General features: G+C 30.7%; 1 protein-coding gene across 1 annotated transcript in view; it reads right to left on the reverse strand.

The window, feature by feature from the left end:
- Positions 1-23,188, reverse strand: part of LOC143049471 (uncharacterized) — a 37,677-nt gene extending 14,489 nt beyond the window's left edge. The window contains exons 1-9 of the mRNA XM_076223089.1: positions 23,125-23,188; positions 20,780-20,847; positions 17,676-17,855; positions 15,668-15,739; positions 12,141-12,212; positions 7,068-7,139; positions 2,403-2,474; positions 1,892-1,963; positions 884-1,026 (exon numbers count right to left, since the gene is read on the reverse strand). Coding sequence (XP_076079204.1) covers positions 884-1,026; positions 1,892-1,963; positions 2,403-2,474; positions 7,068-7,139; positions 12,141-12,212; positions 15,668-15,739; positions 17,676-17,845 — 673 coding nt within the window. The 5' untranslated portion in view covers positions 17,846-17,855; positions 20,780-20,847; positions 23,125-23,188. The remainder of the gene's footprint in view (positions 1-883; positions 1,027-1,891; positions 1,964-2,402; positions 2,475-7,067; positions 7,140-12,140; positions 12,213-15,667; positions 15,740-17,675; positions 17,856-20,779; positions 20,848-23,124) is intronic.
- Positions 23,189-27,481: the final 4,293 nt, after the last annotated feature.

The following is a 27,481-nucleotide window of genomic DNA, read 5'->3' on the forward strand; positions in this document are numbered from 1 at the left end:
TCAGTAATACATAAATTTCTCTCGTTAAAATCTAAAACATCTAAATATGTCTGGGTTTTTTTTTGGCACTGTTATAAAACAATTGTGAAATAAGCCAAAAGTTTTTTGTGAACATTGTTAACCGTGTGTAGTAAAACTTTAAGCCAGATGTAAAATTGTTGCTAATTTGTAAATTTTTATAGCAATATTCCAGCAGCGCCGTCATAAACAGTATATACATGTATCTTCATTTTAAAACAATATTCCAGATAGGGCATTGGTTTCCTATCATGAAGTCATTATTAGAGGATTCCTGATAACAAGGCAGCTATTAAACAAAGTCATAGGTTATAAGTCAAAAACAAACGGACAGTAATATGAGAAAAAAACGACGCTAAGGCAAACAACAGTCTACACATTATAAGATATATAACTGAAGACTAGGCAACACGAACCCTACCAAAACATAACATCTGAGAGTAAGAACATCCTGGTCCACTTGTGGCACAAGTGCTTGTCCTCTTTTCTCCGAAGGAGACTTATCGCTGAATTTGTACTTGTCCCTTTGGATCTTTATGTTCTGCCTCTTTTTTGTTGTTGAAAAATCTGTCGATACAAATAGATACAAAAAAAACGCCACTTACTCCGATTTGGTCAAAGTCTGAAATTTTCAAGTATATGTTTGATGTTTGAATGTGCGGTGCTTTGGCATTATCAAAGGAACTCCACTTACTTTATTTTACAATTTTTATAGAACACAAATGTTATACAATGCTTGGTTGGAAGTATGTTACAAAATAATGCACATTTCCCCTTGATTATAAAAAGGTAAATTAAAGATGAAGATACAAGTTCATAATACGATCATGTCACACACTCAAACAATATTTAAAAAATTACATACTGTCACAATCTTTAAAATGGCACATATGAAGACTTGATAGTTCAACATGGTTCCGATCTGAACAGGTCACGTCATATCTCGATACTTGCTTTACCCAGGTCAAAAAGGGAAAGTTCTGGCAATTGCACACTAATTCAAGGTTCCTGTTTGATTATAATGATTTTTCGGTTAATATTAAGATAATTTTAGCTTATTATAATGTTTTTTGTTCAATCATGAAATTGTCAACTTATAGTTCATAATACAAGCCTTAATATAGCATTATCTTAATCACAACGTTAAACTGAACACAATAAACGATACAAGGCGTTTTGAAAACTTTGTTTTCATGTATGTACGAATACACATCTTTACAGTACACGCATTATTGATGTACATCTGTAAGGATGCATGTTGACTAAATAAAATTCAGCATAAGATGTATACGGTAGAAAATATTTTGAAAAAATGCATTTGTTGTAAAATTTATTTTGTATTTTTTCATAATATGTTTTACTGATTTCGAATGTTTTTTTTCTTCCAACTTTGTTATGTTTTGCACAAAAAAAACAACAACGTACCATTGAGGTGTATTTTCAAGAATCTGTCGATGACGGCGAAATGCCATGCGATAACGTTCAAGCGATAATAACCGAAAGCAGTTGATAACAAAAGTCATATCACACGGCTGAAGCAATTCTTTAAATTAAATGAATAAATGTATGACATTGTACAAATCAGTTATATTAAAGGGCACAATAATACCATTATTTTCTATAAGAATATGATAAATACATTTTTGATAATTGAGTTCACTGTATTTTTACCTGACAAGTTTTGGTCTAGGGTATATTTATTTATTATCAACACAATTCTTTATCGTAACATCTCATCGTATGAGACGAAATAGGTATGCACTTACGATATCCTTATTGTTTTGAGTGGGGAATCTCAAAATGGCCCAATAGCAGATTGTTTTCTTCTAATATATAAGGAATTCGTTTGTTTTATTCACTCTAATATACTTACAGGATGTATAATGAGGACACATTAACAAAAGAGTATTCCGAGATCACTGATATACTGTTATATTCTAGAAACCTATAAAACATATGTACTTGGCATATCAGTCGTAATAACATTAAAGTAAACTATATAAAAGTAAGACAATTGAAATATTATATGCCTTTTACATTCTGCACGTTATCTGAAGTTACTAATGTCAAATGAAAATGAAGGATTTGACTATGATTATATTAAAAATCATTAGATGTGCCAATGAGACAACTATTCAACCAATTTTAAATAAAATTGAGAATGGAAATGCTAATTTTGTCTACTTATAGTTTAAAGACAGTTTAGAAAAAAAACTGTCCCTTTTTCATAGTTGCAGTTAAAAAAATGTTGTTTTTTTGCGATACACGAATCAATTTCTATAACTAGTATTTGCTTTAAATTTGATATTTTGTATTAATTGAATAGACTATAGAACAATATTGCGATCTAATTAATAAATGATAATAAGAAAAAATACACTTACACTCTACCCAAATCAGGCAAATTGGTAAACGCAAATGATTCAATAACAGATATCTTATTGTTTTGTAAACGCCTGAAAACAAATATATAACAAGGGTTATGCATTCATAAGACAACAAATGGAAAGGTAATTTTCAAAAACGATTAGGCCACACCAATTTGATTCCTTGTTCGACGGACCCACCGGCACATATTTTTTTCAAAACAGATTTTTTTAATTTTTTTTATATTCCCGCTTCCCGCATCCGGAAATGTAATCATGTCCATTTCCTGCACCGTGTTTTTTGTATATATTATAAAAAGATCTCAACATTTGTTTTTAAAATCACAGTCTAACCTTTATATAACGATTTTAAACATATATATATATATATATATATATCTTTATTACCAAAGTCTATATAAACTATAGGTATACAATTATATCAACATCAATAAAACATATATAATACAAGCACCCCTCTACACTGTGTAAATATCTGTGAGAATATTTATTTCAGCATGAAACCAATGTATCCCAAGTGGGAGTGGTCTGATATAAATACATAGGTTTCTTTCCCCCCTTGTCTTATATTCCCTATCAAAAAATGTTCATTGTTAAAATAAAGTACAAAGAACTTCAGAAGGATTTGCTTTCAACTGCAAAATATATTGTATGCTGACGGCAATTCACGCTGCAGGTTTGTGCACCTGTCCTAATTGAGTCAGGGGCCTGTTGTTCATCAGTTATCGTTTGTTGATGTGGTTAATTGGTATTTTCCCGTTTGGAAATATAAATTAGATTGTTGGTTTTCCTGTTCGAATTGTGTACACTAATAATTTTGGGGTCCCTTATAGCTTGCTGTTTGGTCTGGATCAAAGCCCTGTGTAAAAGGCCGTACTTTGACCTATTTTTGTTATTATCAGGTTGGGAACAACCCTCCCTCAGACAAGGGGTCATTTTATAGTTGTAGAAAAGAAAATAGAAAAACTAAGAATTTTTAACTCAAAAAGAGGAGAAATACATTATATTTTAAACAACTTCTCTAAATTGGGGTCCACTTTATTTTGATTGATATTAAACTGTTTAAAGTAAATGTGTTAACATGGCTAACGTCCAGGAATATTATATTACAAAGTTCTTGGACATGTTTTGACCATTTAATACCATATAAATATTACAGTTCTTTGGGAAAATATGAGCCCTTTTGTACTAAAAAGTGTTATACAAAAAAATAAATATTATAACTTATATTGACCCCTCATATAAGGGATATTTATAACATTAAGGGATTGTTCTGAACCTGATTATGACTTGGATGGACAATTGTCTCATTGTCAGTCACACATACATAGACCAGATTTAATTACTCAATTATTTCTTGTTGAACAGGGAAAAAATACTCCATAAATTAAAGAAATGTCAAAATACAAGTGATAAATCAAGTTTTAATATAGTCAAAACCTACTATTTTATGTTTACAAAAAAAAATTATAATCGCTCGCCTTAACTTTTTAAGCTTCGCCTCAAAAATTTGCAAATTAAATATTTTTTTATTAAAATTTTCAAATCGCTCGCTCGCCCCAATTTTTGGATTCCAAAAATCCGTAGAACAAGAAATTAAATTGGTGTGGCCTTATAGTTATTTGTTTGAGGTCCTAATCTGAGGGGAAAAATGTAGTTTAGATTACTTTATATAAATGTTTGCGGCTATTTAATATATCGATTTGAATTTCAATCTTTAAACAGTAAGCTAACTCTTTATTGTGTTTGTGTTTGTGTATGCCCCGTTTTATTTGTATGACTTATATTCATATTTGAGAATACTATTTTGCATTGTTCATATAGTCAATGACATGACAGGATATGCACTTAAACCAATATCATTTATTTATCTTACCCCCTATTCATTTCTAGTAATATGACTGGTTAAAAGCAACCACGCGGAGACCGTGTCTCTGTACTTGTAATAATATTTTAGCATAATCGCTAGATATTTATATAAATATATATATCTACCGTAGGTATTGATATTTATAGCTTAAACGCAGATGTCTCAACTGTTAAATGTAGACATTATCGCCTTTTTGTATAACAAAACATGACACATTCTCGAATTGGAACGCCAAAATTTTAATATGTATCTTGCTTTTTTTAATAAGATCATTGATTATTCTATCTTTCATTATTTTCTTTAAATGTTTGTAATTTTTGAAAAGTTTATTGAAGATATTTCAAGTGATTTGAAATTCGAAAGTTAAACTATTATGTAAGCAATATCCGATAAGTTAAACAAATTTCAACAAATATTTTTCTTTAAGTGTACAACTCGTCTATACATCAACCTGGGACTATTGCACTATTAGTGTAACAGTCCCAGCATCAATCAAGCATTATTAGATCTGTAAATTTTCTTTCGCATTTTTTTTTCTTTTTCCTCCCCAGGATTCAAACTCATGCTACTGAGATATCGTGACACCAAATCGCCTGCACTGTATCCAACGCGCTAGATCCGTCGACCACATTGGCTTCACAAAAATAAAGCTTTCGGTCGCCTTGTGTTACCTTTCCTCATCAGTTTTAGTCTATCGTCGTAATACATTACATGAAATACAAGGCATGACGATGGTATTGTTACAAACCAGCTGAATTATCTATAGTAAAGGATCCTACAAATTAATGCAAGATACAGTTACAGACATAATTGAATTTAGAAGTATGTCTGAACCAGTCACAACTCTACAACAGATTTATCGATGGGACCCCTAACAGTGATGGTGATACATCTGTGTACATTTTTCTATATACAACTCGTCTAAACATCAACCAAACAATGTAAGATCTGTAAATTTGCTTTCGCAAATTTTTTGTTCTTCCCGCGCCAGGAGTCTAAATCGAAAACTACGTTCAAACCTATGATTGTGTTTGATAAAAACTGCAATTTTTATACAAGTGCATGTAAAACAAATTTCGTTTGTAGAGGGGTCTAAAACAGCACAAACAACATTTTCCAAAAATACGAAAAAGAGTAAAAAAAGTATAATTTAACAAAACTGATTTCACTAACAGGTCGAACAAATGATGTTCTTAAACCCTGCTGACCTTCATTAACGATTGCCAAAAAAATTGACCACAAAGATGTAACAAAATGGATCTTTATATTAATTTAATACCAAACACAAAACCATTCTTGCGGCAAAGATGGTAATCCACAATTTTTTTTTACACCATATCTGGATTTCGACAATTAGTGTTTCTTCAGTGATGTTAGGGATCGAAAAAGTATAAGGAAGACCTTATAATTTACCTCAATTTCGGATAAACCCTTGAATTTTACAGTCGAAATAGGATAAACGGTTTATATAAACGGGAAGAAAAAAATAAAACACGCCCAAACGAAATAAATATAAACAAGTCTAAATTGAAAACAACGTTCAAACCTATGAATGCGTTAGATAAAAACTACAATTTTTATACGTGTGTGCATGTAAAACAAACTTCGTATATATCTTTCCACAAACATGACTTTAAAAGAGAGGCAATATATATCTGAGGTATATTCAAGCTCCTAGATCGAAAATAAACGGACAACGCTATGGCAAAAACGATAAAGGCAAACAGATAAATTATAGTACACAAGACACAATATAGAAAACTAACGACCAACACGAACCCGACCAAAAAGTGAGGGTATTCTCGGGTGGTTCGGAAGGGTTTGCAGATTCTGCTCCACATGTGACATCCGTCGTTTGATCTAACTATTAAGTGATAATACGAAAAAACGTAGACATTTTTATATATAATTTGTTTTGTTTCTGATTATATTAAAACTTTATCATCAAATCCCCTATAACGATAATTTCCTTCGGATAGGAGTATGATTTAAGTTTGAGCGTCCACTTTCCCCAAGTGCATGCGGGTTTTTTTCTCGTGTTGATTGAACGTTATCATACTTATGTTTTAACTGATTCACATTTTTATTTTAAAAGAAAGTATGTTATAAATCATGTCAGTGCCGGTGCACTTATTTCTGAGATACACAAGTAGTGCCGTTGACCAAAATAAGTGAATGGCATTTCTTTCAAAAAGACGCTCGAGTTATGACTCTAATATACCAACCTAACATACGACTATAGCAAACCTTTGAGTGCGTTGGATAAAAACCGCAATTTTTATACGTGTGCATTGAAAACAAATTTCTTGGTAGTGGAGTCTAAATACAGCACAAACAACAAAGCCAAAAAGAAAGAAAAAAACATATTTCAACAAATTGCATCTGACTAGCACGTCGAACAACAAATGTTCTTTAGCTCTGCTGACTGCCAGTGGAGACTGCAAAACAAATAGATCACAAGATGTACCAAAATGGATCTTAATTCAAAATTTGATACCAAACAGAAAACAATAAACCTGCGGAAAAAATTGTATACCGCAAACAAAAGGTGCAAAATTTTTCGGATATATTCGAATTTCGACAATTTAAATATACTTACACTCAAATAAATAATTGTTACGTAAAATCTCTGAATGATGCGAAGCCTCAGAACATTATGTCCTTTGAAGTAATATTCTTATTACTGACATTTGTTTTTATCTCGGAGACTGGATATTTCGTATTAAAGCCTTTGTCATAATCATTTGTATATAAGATTGATAGATGTATATGTATAAAGTTTCAAAACTTACAAGATATACAAATCTGGTAAGTCTCTGAAAAGTCCTTTGGTAATCGTGGTCAGGCTGTTGTCGTGAAGATATCTACATCGATAAAAGAATTGACTCGGTTTTCAAATTCACAGTTTTGAAAAAATAATGATTATTAAAAAAGTCATTCCTTTAATATTAATTTCAGGTGCTGACAATGGAGATATAAAAGTTTGAATAGGAACTTCAGTACTTAAATCTATACATATCTAAGTAAACAAGAACGCACTTCATTTATTGCTTTAGACGCGAGGTAGTATACTGTTATTGTAGCTCGTAAACGGTCTGTGATATAAACCAATGTTCGTCAAGACATTGATGGAGTCAAAAAGCGGGATATAGTATGCTATTTCCGGCGTCGGCGAAGGCGGCGGCGTCAACAATATATTAGTTTGTGATAAGGTCTAGTTTGTGGGGACCTATACGTTGTAAGTCAATTATATTTTGTATACAGTTGTATTAGCATTGGCACATCTCATTTCCATGGAGATTATTTGACCCTTCCCCTTCAGTCATAGTCTATTGACTTTGAAACGTTTGCTCATTTTACATGTGAAAGTTTGTGATTAGGTCAGTTTATAGGGAACCATTAGTGATAGGTCAATATTTGGTATGCAGTTGTATAAATATTGGTATACCTCAATTCCATGGAGATTGTTTGACTCAGCCTCCTTAGTACATGTAATTGTCTATTGACTTTGAAATTTTTGCTTAGTTATCATGGATTCGTTAGTGATATGATCAGTCCAAGGGGAACATTTGTGGTAGGCCAATGTTTATTGGTATTCAGTAGACGTATAATCATTAGCACTTCTCACCTCAATGGAAAATATGTAGCTGTGTCCCCTCAGTCATGGTCTATCGACTGTAAAACTTTTGCTTAGTCTACACGTATTAGGTTTGTGATTAAATCAGTTGAAGATGAACTGCTAACGTTAGGTTAATGATAATTTGTATGCAAATTTTTGGCATTTGTTTAAGTATTGTTTCATGGAGATTACATAGCTTCACCCCTAGTCATGGTTCATTCACTTTTACATACACATGATACAGTGGAGGTCACTTCTAACCTCTCCTTAAATCTGTCAGGATCTGTCAGGAGAACTGTTCTAGGACAGTATGTAGAACTGTCAGCCTGGCACCTTTAAGACAGTTCTAGCTAGAACAGATCTAACCAAGAACTGATTTGGTCAGTTCTAAGTAGAACCGATTTTGACAGTTCTACCTAGAACCGATTTGGACAGTTCTACCTAGAACTGATCCTGACAGTTCTACCCTAGAACAGTTTTAGACATTTCTACCTAAATATTTGGTCAGTTATACTTCTAGAATAGTTCTACGACTATAACAGTTCTACGGTTAGAATTGATTTATAAGTTCTACGGCTAGAGATGATTCATAAATTCTACGGCTAGAATTGATTTATAAGTTCTACGGCTAGAATTGATTTATAAATTCTACGGCTAGAATTGATTTATAACTGTTTGCATTAATTTATATGTTGCACTTTGTAAATACAGCTGTTTCTCAAACCACGCCTCTTTTTGGGAGAATTAGAATATTCATAGAAAATTAATTTTGTTTACATACTGGTTCCCAGTTATGCTCTCTGTAATCCATCTCATAGAGACATTATAACTTGGGAATGTTACCAGTAAATATACATGTGTACTTTGTTTACATTGAAATCTATGGTAACCTGTCATTCGAGGTAGGGGTAGTTAAGAAAATTTGTGTTAATTTAAACTCTGAAAAGTTCAGGGCATATAAACTTTGAAAATATGCCGCACAGCCCTATATTTTGACCTTTGAAAAAAATTGTAGTGCATATGAACATGATGAACTTTCAATTCTAGAATAAGATTTTTTTTAAACTTCATAGTACAGGTGGTACAGTTTTGGCCGTCAAAGAAGTTCTTATGGGAAGTTGCATTGTCAATATTTACAGAAATGCAACCTATAGTACCAGCATGTCCTCTTTTTATTCAAAATATTGAATCGTAAACAAATATTATATCTGTTTTACGAGTAGGTTTTATACCTCGGATGATCCCGTTTAACAAATATCTTTTGACTGCATCAACGTAAACTGACATTTGTTCTTTTTTCTGCAAATCTATATAGCTACACAGTAATTCAGTTATAATTTTCGGTCATGAGGGACTAATATAAAGTTACAGCAATATTGGGAAAAAAATGACCACAAATTTTGTTCGCATCAATTTATAGTGCCACCATGACTCATTTTATTCACAATATTCAATCGTAAATAAATATCAGTAGTTGTCATACCTCGTGTAGTAAAATATTTTGACCGCATCAACCCAAACTGACCAGATTTGCCCTTTTTTATGTAAATCTATATAGCTGCACAGTAATTCAGTTATAATTTTAGATTAAAAGAGACTGTAGTATACAAATAACCGTAATATTGGAAATCAATGACCACAGATTTTTTTTTCGCATCAATTGAGAGTGCCAGCATTTCCTCTTTTTATTCAAAATATTGCATTATAAACAAATATTAGCAGTTTTCATACCTCAGACTGACTCATACATAATATTTTTTTATCACATCAACCCAAACTGTCCATATTTGCCTTTTTTAATGTAAATCTATATAGCTGCACAGTAATTCTGTTATAATTTTAGGTCAAGAAGGACTATAGTATACAATTAATCAAACAACCACACTATTGGAAATCTATGACCACAATTTTTTTTTGGCATCAATTGAGAGTGCCAGCATTTCCTCTGTCATGTCTTTTTATTCAAAATATTGCATCAGAAACAGATATCAGCACTGAAATAGTTATCAAAGAGACTGTAGTATACACATAACCGCAATTTCATGAATATTGGAAAACAATGACCACAATTTGTTTTTCGCATTAATTTAGAGTATTAGCATGTCTTCTTTTTATTCAAAATATAGAATAGTAAACAAATTTTAGTAGTTTCGATATACATGATATATCAGACTGAGTCATTTTAACAAAATTATTTCACTGCATCAACCAAAACTGAACATATTTACACTTCATCATATAAATATATATGGCCTCATTGTAAACCAATAATATTTCTATGTGATAAATATGACACCAACTTTGGAACACAATGACTACCATCACTACAAAAGTTTGTCCACGTCAATTTAGAATGTCTTTATATCCTCTCTGTGTCCATAATATTATCAATAATGAACCGTCACTAAAGTCAGTGGTTTGTGATGGTTTGTAATTTTAGACAAAACTATTTAACGGCATCATCAAACTCTCACATGAATGATTCATATACTTTAAAATGTATAAGAAGTTCTCTTCTTGGAATAGTACAATGTTTTCCGTTAATTTATTTCTGTATCTGTATCTGTATTTCCCACTTCTGTAATACGGGTGGGTACGTCACAGATTACTTTCGGCTATTGTGTGACAGGTTCGTCTGTGCATAATTTAATCGCGCTTGCTGTGGAGTATTGATTTAAACTCCTTGGTTGTAGTGATGCACACTACAAAGTCCTCTAGATGGTTCCAATCTACTGCAGTGCGCACAAAAATTGAGTTTTTGAACTGGTCGGTCTTACTATTAGGAACTACATGTATGACCGCACGTTTGATGTTACGGACTTGTTGGTCTATTATGTTCTTAGTTACAAAATTGTTATATTTTGTACCTCTTATTTGTCGTTTGGGTTGATGAAGAGGGCAAAAAAGAATGATTGATTTTGTTTGTAGCCTGACGTCCAGGGACAAATGTTTCATTCATGTTCAGATCGAGCATATTGTTCTGACGTCCCAGACTCCCAGATATCATTTATAATTGTTATGGATAAGTCTGTCTAAATTGACGAGAATGTTCAAATGTACATATAGTAAAATGAAGTTAGACAACACGTATTTCATTAATATCCCATAATTCATTCATTGACAATTTTCGTTTGAACATGTCATAACAGAATCTTAAATCATAAATGTAAATCCAAGGCTAACAAGGTAAATAACGACTAAATTAATTCCATGAATTAAATGCAGAGTTATATTTTAGTTAGAGACTGTTAAAAACGGAGAACGAAGTAACGTAAACCACGATGTTTATTTGCAATCATATACAAATATATCTCTGATGAGTTGGATAATCTCTCTATCCGCTTCGATATTTGTGCATGTAACGTTTGATGAGTAAAAATATAGAAAATCTGCTATTATACAGTAAAGTAATTGGAACTGATTTTTTTTTCTTATAAATTCCAAAATGGCCTTACTGCAGTGACTTCATTTAGAACTGTTCTACAGTCCTGACTGATTCAGTCAGTTCTGCTGACAATTCTACGGTTAGAACTGATTTGGACTGTTCTACACTAGAACTGATCCTGACAGTTTAAGACAGTAATACCCTAAATCTGATCCTGACAGTTCTGCCTAGAACTGATTTAGTCTTTTTTACTTAGAACTGATTCTGACAGTTTTACTAAGAACTGATTCTGACTGTTTTACCTAGAACTGATTCTGACAGTTTTACTTGGTAGAACAGTTCTATGTAGAACTGTTCTAAGACAGTTTAGAACAGTTCTATGACAGATTATTCTGACAGTTCTAATGAGAGGTTAGAAGTGATCTCCACTGTAGTTTACAAGTTAATATTTCTGTTTAGGTTTGTTTCATGGCAACATCTTATATTAAGTCAATGATATATTGTATGCAGTTGTATGAGCATTGGCACATCTTCTTTACATATATAGAGACGGTTTAGCCATGTACCTCACACATGTCTCATTAACTATGAATATTAGCCTTACTTGTTAAGTTTTGCAATTTTTCTTTCAACATTTACATAAAAATTACAAAAACCGAGACATATCTCTGTGATAATAGTCTTTTTAATGAGTCTACTGTTTTTAAATGGTAACTTCTCATCTTTTGTCTGAGCCACTGTATCAGACATAAGGAATGAATGTTTTTTATATAGCACAAGCTATAGGAGAGGTAGTTACATGTATTGCGGTTTGTTTTAACTTGAAACAATTTGCAGATATAATGAATTAATGTAACTTACAAATGTCGTAATCTATCTAATAGAACAAACGAATATTCCTCGATGTTTTGAAGTTCATTTCCATTCAAGTACCTTTGAAATAAAACATCATATGAAATATGAGGCTATCACAGAAGTCTCTTGAAAATAGTCGATAATGCATTAGAGAAAAACAACAGATTAATTCAAAAATATTGAAGTAACATATATCTTCAGTGTTAATGAGCTCATTGCATTTTGAATATATCAAATTTTTCTATATACCTACATGTGCTTACAAAGTATTAACGTCACACCTGTCATGTTCACTGCAAATTGGTTAACTGCAGTCTTATATCTTGAATAACCAAAACTCGGGCGTACACAATGACAACTATGGTATATATGATGAGTTTATATACATTTCTGGTCTATAAATTTATAATGTGGCATATTTTTGATCGTGAGATTTGAAGGAGTGGAATGACTGGACATTATGCCTGCATAGAAAATGACACTTATTTTTGGAGTTCATATAAATCCAATAGTTTTTGTGTTTACCTTTATTTGATTACATAATGAGTTTTGAAGAAAAAAACTTTAACTAATTTTATCCCAACCGACAGCAAATCACTATAAATATATCACTATCATCTTCTTCCGTTCACAGATGAGAAGTTATAGAATAAATATGTTGTTACCCTGCGAAAAATGTATGTCTGTTTGATATGATGGTTGTATTTTGCCGTAACTCGATACGTTATTTTATTTATGAGCATCCGGGCAGTAAAATGACCGATGTTTGACAATTCCAGTTAATCATTCAACACATAGTCAAGTCGACACAATACGATTCAGATAATTCCATAGTGTAGAGAAATTTTAAGACTGTACGGTGCCATACAATTATTATAAAAAAACCACGTTTTTTCTATTAATCATATCGATTTTATTGAGATTTATATACTTTATATAACTCTATTTTCTGATTACGCTATTAACCAGCCATCCATCATAAAGAACCACTGAAATCGACATTGCATTTTTCTTATGGTCAACATCGAGCTTTCATTTTATCTATTGTGTACTTTTCCTTATTGTAGCATTTTGACTGAGTTCCGATTGATATGACGTGTTATGTATGTGTAACAGCAAATAGGTGAAATCAAGACATTACTAAAATTAAAGAAATTATGTGATATAGATACAATGGATAAGCGTTGATTCTTGAAAATGAAACCATAAGCGAATGGTTTGTTTTTCATGAATCAACGCTTATCCATTGTATCTATAATTTGAACTATTGTGTTAATGTCTTTTAAAAATTAACGCCTATTCTTAATAAGAGGTCGGTCATTTACAAACGTATCAACCGTATCGTATACGTTGACGTATCCGCATCTGCAGATATATCATAACTATTATGTGATCCCGAGCTTATAAATAAGACCATACTTCATTTAAAATAAAACTAATTGGAATCTTTTCGAAACAATCAAACATACACTTTCAATATTTGTGATAGTGGTGTTTTTTGTAAAAAAATAAATAATGGGTTCTATCAACTACTTTTACATGCCTTTAAAAAGGAACCAATGTAGGGCAGGTACACGAATATTGTACACAATCCTTTAATAATCTAGTTAAACATATTTCAAGATCTCATATGAATAAACACCAAAAAAAAATCAAATGTACTACTTATATACACGTAAGGAACTTTGAATATTGTTCATTTGAGATTTTATCATAAAAGGTAATAAAAAGTACTGAGTATCACTCTATTTGTCAATATTTTTTTAACAATTTGGTTCTACGTGAGCACAAGTTCATACACAAACAAATGATTTTACCGTATTCACTCCTATCATGCCTGTAATCTGTTCCTACTACCCGGAATATATTTAAAAGTAGGGTTACATATTCCACAAAAACTCGATATTTCCTGATTGTTTTGTAAACTTTTGCATTAGAAATTAATCAGTCGCCCATTTGCATTATTGAAAGTACATGAAATTGAAGCTCGGGATCATAGACTGTTTTTTTGTATATCTGCAGATGCGGATACGTCAACGTATATGATACGGCTGATACGTCTTAAAATGACCGACCTCTAATAGAAGGTATTGTAAGTGAGTTTTAATAACAATGTTATCGTGTCAAACAATTCATTACAATAAATTGAATATCACAATTAAATTTTCTTTACAAAATAAGATATGTTCGAACTTATTTCTATCAAAATTAAAAAAAGGATAAGGAGAATGTGTCAAATGGAATACAACCCGACAACAAACATTCTAATTCTAGGAACATCACGATTTTCTAGCATAGGTATTTACGAATTAACTGTTATAAAATTGTGAAGTAAAACAGATGAAATCATATTATATAAATTTATAAAACAAAAGTGGACAAATCATGAGAATGTAACCAGTTTTGTTTCAAACATGTGGAATAGTCAACAATAATCCGAAAATAAACGACCAAACTCGCTTTTATTACACAAATTATCCACAATGACATACAAAACAAGAAAAAAACTTGAAAAGTAGAGAATAGGGACAACAAAGATAATTCAGGGATTCGAACCTAAAAATAAAAGTCCGTACCTTAAACTCATTTATCTTAACCATTAAACCTCGTGGCTACCAATTCATCCTATTCGTTTGCCTATTATGTATATATAAAGGTAGAAGCCCTGTGTGTCTGTTGTACTGATGTATTTCATACATTCATTTATATATATAAAACACACATTTAAATCGTAACCGATTGTTAGCCCAAAGGTTTCGTCGATATGTTGATGTCAGTAACACGTATCAGAATTCATGAACGGGTTCGAATCCCAGTGAAAGCATATAGAAATCACAAAAATGAAAGGTAAGTATTTAAAACAATTCCATTAGTGAACAGAAATCAGTTAATTAATCAATTCAAACTTAATAAAATTAGGCACACAAAGGAAACAAAAGAATCTAATATGTTGAGGCCATTTCAGTGACAGATTTAGGAAGCGTTGATTCTAGAAAAAGAATCCACGGTAAATGAATAAACTGACGTCACCAAAATGGTTTAAATCTTATTCTTGATGCACTTAGTTGATACAAGTTATTCATGAAACTGTCCATTATTTCCAGTAATTACTAATTTTAAAATGAAGTTTTACGTCAATATCAAAAATGTTGACAAGGACCTGTAGTATGCTATTCTCCTTATACTTTGAGCTTATAATGTTCATCAGTTCATGAATATGTCATTTAACATGATTAGTTTAAAAAATGAATCATTATTCTTCCTCGTAACCTCGATAAATCAATTGTGAATTGGTGAAAGAGTTTCTTTAATAACTGAAAACAGATTTATATACTGCATTTCTTATAAGTAGTTTTTTTCAATGTTAAAATCATATGTCTGAGTTTATACAAGGTTAACACAACAAATATACGTATTATATAATCGAGTGAGATGCAAAAGTTATAATATTCACCTATAAGCCTTACTTTAACAAAATTCATCATACCACTGCAATAAATGAGATAGTATGTCCCACGTATCTGTTTACTTACAAGAAATTAAGTTCGGGTATGTTGTAAAACGTAAATCTCCTAATATTTGTAAATTGGTTTCTGGTAAGGTCGCTGTAAACATAAAAATGATTATCAATATATTACCCTAAATGAGTATATATCTTAGAAAACGTATTTTAATCAAATATAACTGTGTGGCACTTCTCGCTTATGATATCCCTCTTAAAGAATGTGGTAAACAGGAATGTAAAAATATAACTAAAAAGTATAGTTTGTGTGGACACAAATGTTAAAAGTAGTATTTGTGTTAAATGTTCATGTTTTTTAATGAGGAATTAACGGTGTATGTTGAATTTCTAAATTTCCGGAAGATAATGTCGAATTGGTCAAATACGTTAAACAGACATTAATTAAAATTTCCTTGCCACACGATTTGGCCGAACTGTAGAAAGATATCAAAATAAACACGAACCAGTAACTTGTGTCACTATTTACGTGTTTACTATACTCTCAGAGCTGTTAGTTCATTTGTACCAGCTTGGTAATCAAACAAAGTAATAAGTCCGATAAGAGCCGATTTTGGCCTCAAATTTCAGGTTCATTTAATAAAAGATTTTTGAAACTTTTTAATTACTTAAGTATCTATTTTAATTGAAACAATTAGTTTATGTGAACGATTTTAACTGATTTAGTCATTAAAAATGCTCTGATTCAGGCTTAAATATTGAAAATCTATCAAATATGCCTAAAAACGTCTCTTTTCAGATGTTTTTTTGTCAAAAATGAAAGTGGCCGCATCAGTGTTCATCCTCAACCTTTATATATGTTATGTATCATCATCAAATACTATTTACATTTCAATATTATGAATGAACACGAATGCGGCCACTTTCATTTAAGACAGAAACCGTCTAAAATTCAACTAAAATGCTAAAATTGTGATGATTTCAGTAACTTAGTATGACTTAATGATGCTAATACCCGATATGTGTGCATTGTATTTAAAAAAAAATAAAAACAGCCCATATTTATGAAACAGAAGCATTCTACTTTCCAGTAAATAGCTAAAAGATTACATTTTTACAATTTTGTAAAACTGCTATATTTTGGGGCCAACTGAACCTACTCCTTTTAAAAAACAGATGGCAGCCCTAAATCTTTGTAGTCATATCAGCGACAAATTAATGCCAGAAAAGAAGATGCTTATATTTCAAGCATTTTGTTTATAGTTACGGGCATTACTTTTGAGATACAAACTGTATTTTAGTCTGGAAAACTGTAATAAAGAGGATCTTGTAATTGTGCTTAAATTTAAACGAAAGAGAACGAACAGTTTTCATTCTCCATTTTTATTTTCATATCAAGCTTCTGCATGCCCTAGTCAATCAGTTACGCAGTTTCAAATCCTGAAACATGCACTGGCAGCTATGAGCTTCTTATACACATGGTATCGAATAGTCATACGTTACAGTGAATCCAAATTTGCCTTAAATTCAGAAATTCACAAATTTGTGTAATATAATGTTAAGGCAAACCCGTGCTTACTACTTTGCTGTGTTATCATCAACAAGATGGTTGTTCAAAATCACAAAATATACCGGGCACATAATTTGGCATTATCAAAGAGTATAAATAATGAACAATTCGTGGACTTACATTTAAAGGTTTGTTAGAACTAATTCGGGAATAAAAGCCTTCGGTATCAGCAAATACAAATAAGATATACAACATGTTAATATTAGAAGCAATACAACATTGTGAGTATAATCTGCATTTTATCCACTGATGGGAAATGCAGTTGCACCTCGGTCCTCTGATAGTTTATAAACCCCTACCAAAACAAGACGTAACCATGTGACAATTGTCTTTTCTTTTAGTAATGGTATTGTATATATATATTTTTCTCTGTCTTTATTCATTGATCTCTGTAATCTTATTATGAGTTGCGTGAAAATAATTGTCATCATTATCAATTTTGTCTGAAGCTATTTAAAATCTACAACTACACATATATGTATGAAGGACTGCAAAGAAAAAAATATATTACATCTCGTATGAATCACTAGGTATGTTTGGTATAACAGTAAGAAGTTGGTTAGTGCAATTTAAAATAACTCCTCGCATAATTGTGTTACAGGTACACTTGTTGGGGCATGATAGAACCACAACAGCATTGACTGTGACGACAAAAAGAACAGCTACTTTATTACAGTACATCGTCTTAATACTGAAAGATAAAATTAAACAAATTAAGATTATTAATGGTGCACCAATGTATGCATATCACAATTTGTTCGATTCGTTCATATGTGTAACAACGTAACATCAAAACAATATTACAGCAGGATGTTCAAAATCACTTATTAGTCAAAACATTTACTAAATTTTATCATTTGTAGAAGGACTTCATTCCTAAATATAAATCAACATGCAGACATCTTATATGTTCATGTATTTTATATCCAATATTTCATTGTAATATTATTTACAAAGTACAAAAATGTCGGCATTCACCTCAAAGGCGAACCAAACCATTAAACAGACTAATTCAGAAAGGATATAGTTACGATACTGTTGTCAAGTCATTAAGTATTGCATATTTGGTAGTAATACAGATTGCTTATTTCTATGTGTTTCGATATTATATATTGGCTAGAGATATAGGGAGAGTGTTGGGATCTCATAAAACATGTTTAACCCCACCGCTTTTTTGCGACTGTCCCAAGGCGGTAGACTCTGGCCTTCGTTAGTCTTGATGTTTCTAATTTTAGTTCATTTATACGTTTTGGAGTTAAGTGTGACATCCATTTACACTGAACTAGTATAAAATTGCGGAATTTTCTCGCTACGTTGAGGACCCATTGGTGGCCTTCGGTTGTCGCCTGCTCTTTGGTCGGGATGTTGTCTCTTTGACATGTTCTCCATTGCCATTCTTAGTTTTATTATCTTGGTGTAAAGCATTATTCCTTATAAAAACGATCACATACTGTTGTAATTCCTATTATTTCCATGTACGCGATTCAAAGTTGCAATTTTGTAAAACATTAAGAATCAGTCACTAATTCTACCGAATAAAATGCGCACCTCTTTTTGCACATACATGTATTTCTGAAGTTATATTTTCCTTAGTTTCTCCGTTTGTTTTACATGGCTATCTGATACTTATCTTACAAAGTTAAGCAGTTAATTACAGTTTTTATAAGACTTCTTTGACGAAATGACTACCCATTTACCGATTCTGTGTTGACTATTTCCGTATCGTTTCCATTTTTCATCGTTTTTGTCAATTTTAACAATTATGACAATGAAGAGGCACGATATTGATTAAAATTCTCAATAACTGATTAATTACATACTAAAACGTATATTCAAATTATAAAAAGTTAAAAATGAACAATTTATAAGGCATTGGCTCGATTATATATATCATCTATTCGTATGTATTTCAGTCTAGACACCACCTAACGTACTTTTTAGTTGCCCTCCAAGGACTGATGACTTTTATATATACATAAATAGAGATAAAACAAATCGTGCATCTGGATTTTTCTATTTGTGGATCCAATTAGTCAATCAAATGATTTACCTTGGTTTTAATTGCAATGTTGACGTTTTCTTTTACATTTAATAACTGAACACGCATAACTCATACTTAGCTATGGGAATCAAGTTGGAGTTCACATGAATAAGGATTCAATGCAGTAGACTTATTTTTTTACCAAGGACATACTGTATCTGAATTTCTTTGATTCCCACTTGAGGAAGGTTCAACAATTCAAGGGACATACACATTTCAAGCTCCCTTTCCATCACGTTTAAATTGTTTTAATTAGTATGACATTTGAGATCTACACACAAAAAGAAGACTTTATTTGCTCTAATGACTAGTATTTGACATTATATAATGTTAAGCCTACGTCAGATGGTGACAGGTAGGATAAAAATCACAAAAATACTGAACTTAGAGGAAAATCAATTCGGAAAGTCTGGCAAAATCATATAACAAAACACATAAAAAACGAATGGACAAGAACTGTAATATTCTTGGTACAGGCATTTTCAAATGCAAAAAATGGTGGATTAAACCTGGTTTTATAGCGCTAACCCTCTCACTTTGATGACAGTCTCATCAAATTCCGTTACATTTACAATGATGCGTTAACTAAACAGACACAATAAATATAATAGTCAAAATATGGGTACAGCAGTCATCATCGTGTAACAGTTTTAAAAAGAATAATTTAACAGAACGCAAAAATATCTATCTACAAGCATATTCATTGATTTGCGTGTCTGACATCAGAAAATTTTATACGTCACATATATTTTCGTTCAATGTACATACAAACAATTTGAAATTTCACATAGGCAATGCTAGCATACCGGGTTAAAAAATTAAAAGTATGTAAGAATAAATTTCAGAAATAGACGGAAATTTAAAATAGTCCAACAGTTATATAGAATTTATAAGAATCCACAAATAGTTATTTCCTCTACGAGATTGAATGATTTTGACGTTTGTGGTTCAATGTTTTTTGTAGTTCATAATAGAAATATACCATAATGACATAACATAAAACAATATCATTCTGAAGTTGGTTACAAAAGGTTTTCTTTTCAATTATAAATTAATCAATGTGTTTATATGAAACTTAAATACCTACATAAAATACATGCGATCCGACATTAATAATTTTATAAATGAATTCAAGCGTGTTCTTTGTAATAGTTATTGAAAGGTTATAATTGTTTGTCAAATAATATCATTGAGTAGAATTATGTGTTTTTTTTTCTATTTAGTTCTATTTCAATTATTAACCAGAACATTTTTTTCCGAATTCTACCATTTGGAAGCAATTTTAAAAGAAAATTTCAAATTATAAATATACTATGCTTCCAGGAATTATTAGTCCATGATTATTGTAATTCCTTGCAATTTCACTATATTTGAAATATGTCAATCTTAGTCGGTACAGATTGACATTGTGAAGTTTAATTGTAATCTTTTCATGACGTAGCGGGTGTTATCTTGATGGAATGTCGTTTTGACCAACATAGATGTAGATTAAGATGGAACATATAACGAGTTAAGGAACAATATTACTCTTACATTCATTCGTTAAAAAACACAAAGATACAAACATTGCTCACCTGATATTTTAAAGTATCCTTGTATTTTCTTTCAATCATTGAAAATAAACAAATTAGTTTTTCGTTTCCTGTTTGTTTTAAAAAAAATCAAATATTACAGTGCCAAACTAAAAAAAATAAGCCAACAACACATAATTAACTTTACACTTAATCCAGTGTTTTATCAATATAAGTTTTTTTCCCTGCTTTCTATCTATCTAGTGAGTTTTATAATTTGTTTTTATATTGTGATGTTTTATCACTATCCCAGTTATGTGAACAGTTGTGTGACTGCAAACATGCCGTACCTTGATTGATTTTCTATGTGATTGCCATAAGTGTGCCTGTTATTGAATAGTCTGTGTTTTTCATAATTATTTTTCGTATTTTGTTTTGTAAGGAACATAGCTATACTGTCCCCAGGTATTGTACATCATTAATGATTTTTTTCTCACTTATTTAATATACTTGTGGCATGTCATGTCATGTTATTTTATAACTTTTTGTACAGTAAATGTTTAATTTAACTCATTGTTGAAGGTCATAAAGTAACGTATCGTTGATTATTTCTACGTGATCTCTTTTAGAGAGTTGTCTTGTTGACAATCGTACCACATAGTCCCTTAAAATTATTAAATAAATACCTTATATTTTGTAAGCAGATTGTGAAACTTCAGACAATGCACTACATGATTTTGACTTGAAAATACACATTGATTAATATTTTAAAAAATTATAAAACAAATTCATTCCGTTGATCTGCAACAAAAGACCTTTTTGTCTTTTCATGACAAACACGTTAAGCGTTCGACATTGTCAAAAATAATTGGCTCCCTTATTTTTATAATAAATGTATAATAATTTATACGAGTGCATAAATATGGAAGTTTTTTTGTTCTTGCACAACTTTCTACCGTTAATTCTTCGTACTTGTTGTTGCAATATTTTAGTCTAAAACAGTCATTTTCAATGGTTTAATCAAGTCTTATCAATGTAGATACATATATTTACTTCCTACACATTTTATTTACTTTATCTTTTTTATGGTCATTATCGTTATTTTTTTAACCACTAAATTTGCGGTTTTGGGATATTTTTGTGTAGTTTTGAAAATGTCGTCAATAGTGTTTAGAGAAAAGCTATTATAAAACGTGTAAGAACCTACAAATACATGTACGAACCCATGACAGGTGTACACATGATGTAATTGTGAAAGGCAGGTTTTTAAAAGTTTAAGGATCTTTGATTTTTATTGCCTTTTCATTATTGAACTCATTCTTTATGTATTCTCAATATAGACAGAAACTATTTAACAACACCAATAATATTTGAGGAAGAAGAAGACAAATGAGACAAAGACGAAGATAAATTATTGATTACAGTGCAGCCTAAATTAACAAATAAATACATGTTTTATATTAAATAAGTGCGTTATCAATAACTTCCAATTAAGTATATGAAATTAAACTACTCCACTGCGATTCTTTTATCTATTCTGTATTTTTGTTCTATTTTTCTGCGTTCAATTTCCAGTATCCAGACATATTTTGATATGATTGAAAGACACAAAATAGACAAACTGATATGCAATTTAATTGACAATATTGATGTATAGATCATTGGAAAAGACTAAGATCTCATGTTATGGAACAGCAGTTACTGACGATGAAAAAATAATGCGATAGAAAACGACCACAACTCAAACTGAAACCAGGACATTTCAAATCTTGCCCTACGATATTCATGTATGTCTCATTTCAAAGACAAAATCACCATAAACCTGTCGAACAGTGTAAATGACAAAAAGGTTTTTGACCTTTAATAAAAATGTTACTTGGAACATTCACTGGTAATCGGTTTTTTTTTTTTAAACATTATGTTAACTTTGTTTTCGAAAGAGTAAATACATACAATTTGAATTTAAATGATCCTGCTCGTACATTAGGCAAAAAGTTAAATGTAAGATTTAAGCTTAAATAACAAGTGAATAATTTACAAAAAAAATGTATGAAAATCAGCATGATATTGCAAACAGTATTTCCGTATGGATGCTATGTGTGTGCTTTCGAGAACAAATCCCCTTTGTCTCATTCGCAACTTTTTAAAATCTATCTTATTCTTCATATTTATAGTTTCGTGTAAATCAGGTGCATGAGTTTACTGGAAATAAAAAATTAATCTTACATTATTATTACTTTTTATATTTCTTGGTTTTTAATTAACAGTAACATTCATTGAATTGCTTTAGTTTAAAGTCGTTCAAATGAAATAGAATTATTGGTTATGATATGAAAGGAATTTATTACAAAAATATCCGTTTAATGGTGTTACAGAAACGTCATTTAGACTTATCCATAAATACATACCTTCGTTATATTTTCATAAACTAGCCATTGTGATTATTTGGACCGTATCCAAAACTTGAAGCCCGGTTGTTTATTCTATTTAAACTACGTAATACATTGGTTTACAATCTTATTTACAACATTTGTTTTTAGTTCAAGGTTGTTTTTTTTTAATTTGGGGTTATTTCCCAAATTGATCGATTTAAATATGTTTGGATTTGCTATTCAAATGAATTGACACTAATCAATATTTAAAGTGGTAAAACCTACAAAATACATTATTTAAACAACCAACACAAATGTTTACCCTAATCTACGCTTAAATACTTCGTGGTACACCTTTTGCTTAGTAGTATCGCATAAAAGAGTTTTACATTTCTGGTTAAATATTTGAAAATATTTGAGTTTGTTTTGATTGACATAATGTCATGTGAAAGAAATTGTCACCATCAATTAGATAATTATATGTATTTAGATTTATTGACCCCTCCCATTCAAAACAAAATGATAATCTAATTTCATGAAATGTGATACTAGTATACATTGATTAATATTTTAAAAAATTAGAAAACAAATTCATTCCGTTGATCTGCAACAAAAGACCTTTTTGTCTTTTCATGACAAACACATTAAGCGTTCGACATTGTCAAAAATAATTGGAGCCCTTATTTTTGTTTAATTTCAATTGGGGATCAGACATTTTGTTATGTTTATACGTGTTTTTTTTGAAGAAATAAATTATACGAGTGCATAAATATGGAAGTTTTTTTTTCTTGCACAACTTTCTACCGTTAATTCTTCGTACTTGTTGTTGCAATATTTTAGTCTAAAACAGTCATTTTCAATGGTTTAATCAAGTCTTATCAATGTAGATACATATATTTACTTCCTACAAATTTTATTTACTTATCTTTTTTATGGTCATTATCGTTATTTTTTTAACCACTAAATTTGCGGTTTTGGGATATTTTTGTGTAGTTTTGAAAATGTCGTCAATAGTGTTTAGAGAGAAGCTATTATAAAACGTGTAAGAACCTACAAATACATGTACGAACCCATGACAGGTGTACACATGATGTAATTGTGAAAAGCAGGTTTTTAAAAGTTTAAGGATCTTTGATTTTTATTGCCTTTTCATTATTGAACTCAATCTTTATGTATTCTAAATATAGACAGAAACTATTTAACAACACCAATAATATTTGAGGAAGAAGAAGACAAATGAGACAAAGACGAAGATAAATTATTGATTACAGTGCAGCCTAAATTAACAAATAGATACATGTTTTATATTAAATAAGTGCGTTATCAAAATGAAAGAAAATGTTAACGCATTAACAGGGATATATACTCGATGCTTAACTTAAATTAGGTTCTATTGATTTAACGAAAAGTTTTATGAGAATCTGGAGGGGTCCTTCCTTTCTGTATTCCTTATTGTTATGCCGTTTTTCTTTATTCTTATTTTTTTTTCGTTTTCTTTATTCTTTATAGACACGATCAGAGCAAAATGACCGTTTTAGACTGAAATCTTGCGACTAGTGTAAACTATCCAATAATACAATAACTGTCTCTTTTGTTGACCGAGATATCAGGATGTACATATATGTTGATTTAGAAAATAGGCATGTGATAAATACGCCCAATAATTGTTAGGCAAAATCGTTAAATTCAACTGTCTTTGTTTAGTGCTGGTATATCATATTTGAAGATGAAAAATAAATCCTACAGGTCGGATTTGGATACAGCAGGTTTATCAACTGGATGCTTCATTGACATACATATGCTGATTCTGACTGTTTATCATGCCTTCACCCTAAATCCGTTGGATGTTGGATGTGTACTGATTGACATGTTAGTTATTACAAATGATTGCTTTAATAGCTGTTATTGGCTTTCAGAAGATGTACGTTCACTCAGAGCTGTACTTTGTCCTTTTTTTGATATTTCTAAGTTGTTTTTGTTGCTGATTTTTATCGATCTGATGACCCCTTTTTCAACTATGTTTCGAATATATGTACTGACAGAGCCGCTTTACCGACCAGATGCTTCATTACATGTAACTTCCAATTAAGTATATGAAATTAAACTACTCCACTGCGATTCTTTTATCTATTCTGTATTTTTGTTCTATTTTTCTGCGTTCAATTTCCAGTATCCAGACATATTTTGATATGAATGAAAGACACAAAATAGACAAACTGATATGCAATTTAATTGACAATATTGATGTATAGATCATTGGAGAAGACTAAGATCTCATGTTATGGAACAGCAGTTACTGACGATGAAAAATTAATGCGATAGAAAACGACCACAACTCAAACTGAAACCAGGACATTTCAAATCTTGCCCTACGATATTCATGTATGTCTCATTTCAAAGACCAAATCACCATAAACCTGTCGAACAGTGTAAATGACAAAAAGGTTTTTGACCTTTAATAAAAATGTTACTTGGAACATTCACTGGTAATCGTTTTTTTTTTAAACATTATGTTAACTTTGTTTTCGAAAGAGTAAATACATACAATTTGAATTTAAATGATCCTGCTCGTACATTAGGCAAAAAGTTAAATGTAAGCTTTAAGCTTAAATAACAAGTGAATAATTTACAAAAAAAATGTACGAAAATCAGCATGATATTGCAAACAGTATTTCCGTTGTGTGCTTTCGAGAACAAATCCCCTTTGTCTCATTCGCAACTTTTTAAAATCTATCTTATTCTTCATATTTATAGTTTCGTGTAAATCAGGTGCATGAGTTTACTGGAAATAAAAAATTAATCTTACATTATTGTTACTTTCTATATTTCTTGGTTTTTAATTAACAGTAACATTCATTGAATTGCTTTAGTTTAAAGTCGTTCAAATGAAATAGAATTATTGGTTATGATATGAAAGGAATTTATTACAAAAATATCCGTTTAATGGTGTTACAGAAACGTCATTTAGACTTATCCATGAATACATACCTTCGTTATATTTTCATAAACTAGCCATTGTGATTATTTGGACCGTATCCAAAACTTGAAGCCCGGTTGTTTATTCTATTTAAACTACGTAATACATTGGTTTACAATCTTATTTACAACATTTGTTTTTAGTTCAAGGTTGTTTTTTTTTTTTTAATTTGGGGTTATTTCCCAAATTGATCGATTTAAATATGTTTGGATTTGCTATTCAAATGAATTGACACTAATCAATATTTAAAGTGGTAAAACCTACAAAATACATTATTTAAACAACCAACACAAATGTTTACCCTAATCTACGCTTAAATACTTCGTGGTACACCTTTTGCTTAGTAGTATCGCATAAAAGAGTTTTACATTTCTGGTGAAATATTTGAAAATATTTGAGTTTGTTTTGATTGACATAATGTCATGTGACAGAAATTGTCACCATCAATTAGATAATTATATGTATTTAGATTTATTGACCCCTCCCATTTAAAACAAAATGATAATCTAATTTCATGAAATGTGATACTAGTATACATTGATTAATATTTAAAAAAATTATAAAACAAATTCATTCCGTTGATCTGCAACAAAAGACCTTTTTGTCTTTTCATGACAAACACGTTAAGCGTTCGACATTGTCAAAAATAATTGGCGCCCTTATTTTTGTTTAATTTAAATTGGGGATCAGACATTTTGTTATGTTTATACGTGTTTTTTTGAAAAAATAAATTATACGAGTGCATAAATATGGAAGTTTTTTTGTTCTTGCACAACTTTCTACCGTTAATTCTTCGTACTTGTTGTTGCAATATTTTAGTCTAAAACAGTCATTTTCAATGGTTTAATCAAGTCTTATCAATGTAGATACATATATTTACTTCCTACACATTTTATTTACTTTATCTTTTTTATGGTCATTATCGTTATTTTTTTAACCACTAAATTTGCGGTTTTGGGATATTTTTGTGTAGTTTTGAAAATGTCGTCAATAGTGTTTAGAGAGAAGCTATTATAAAACGTGTAAGAACCTACAAATACATGTACGAACCCATGACAGGTGTACACATGATGTAATTGTGAAAAGCAGGTTTTTAAAAGTTTAAGGATCTTTGATTTTTATTGCCTTTTCATTATTGAACTCAATCTTTATGTATTCTAAATATAGACAGAAACTATTTAACAACACCAATAATATTTGAGGAAGAAGAAGACAAATGAGACAAAGACGAAGAAAAATTATTGATTACAGTGCAGCCTAAATTAACAAATAAATACAGGTTTTATATTAAATAAGTGCGTTATCAAAATGAAAGAAAATGTTAACGCATTAACAGGGATATATACTCGATGCTTAACTTAAATTAGGTTCTATTGATTTAACGAAAAGTTTTATGAGAATCTGGAGGGGGTCCTT

The sequence above is a fragment of the Mytilus galloprovincialis genome, chromosome 10, assembly GCF_965363235.1.
Source record: "Mytilus galloprovincialis chromosome 10, xbMytGall1.hap1.1, whole genome shotgun sequence".
NCBI classification, from domain to species: Eukaryota; Metazoa; Mollusca; class Bivalvia; order Mytilida; family Mytilidae; genus Mytilus; species Mytilus galloprovincialis.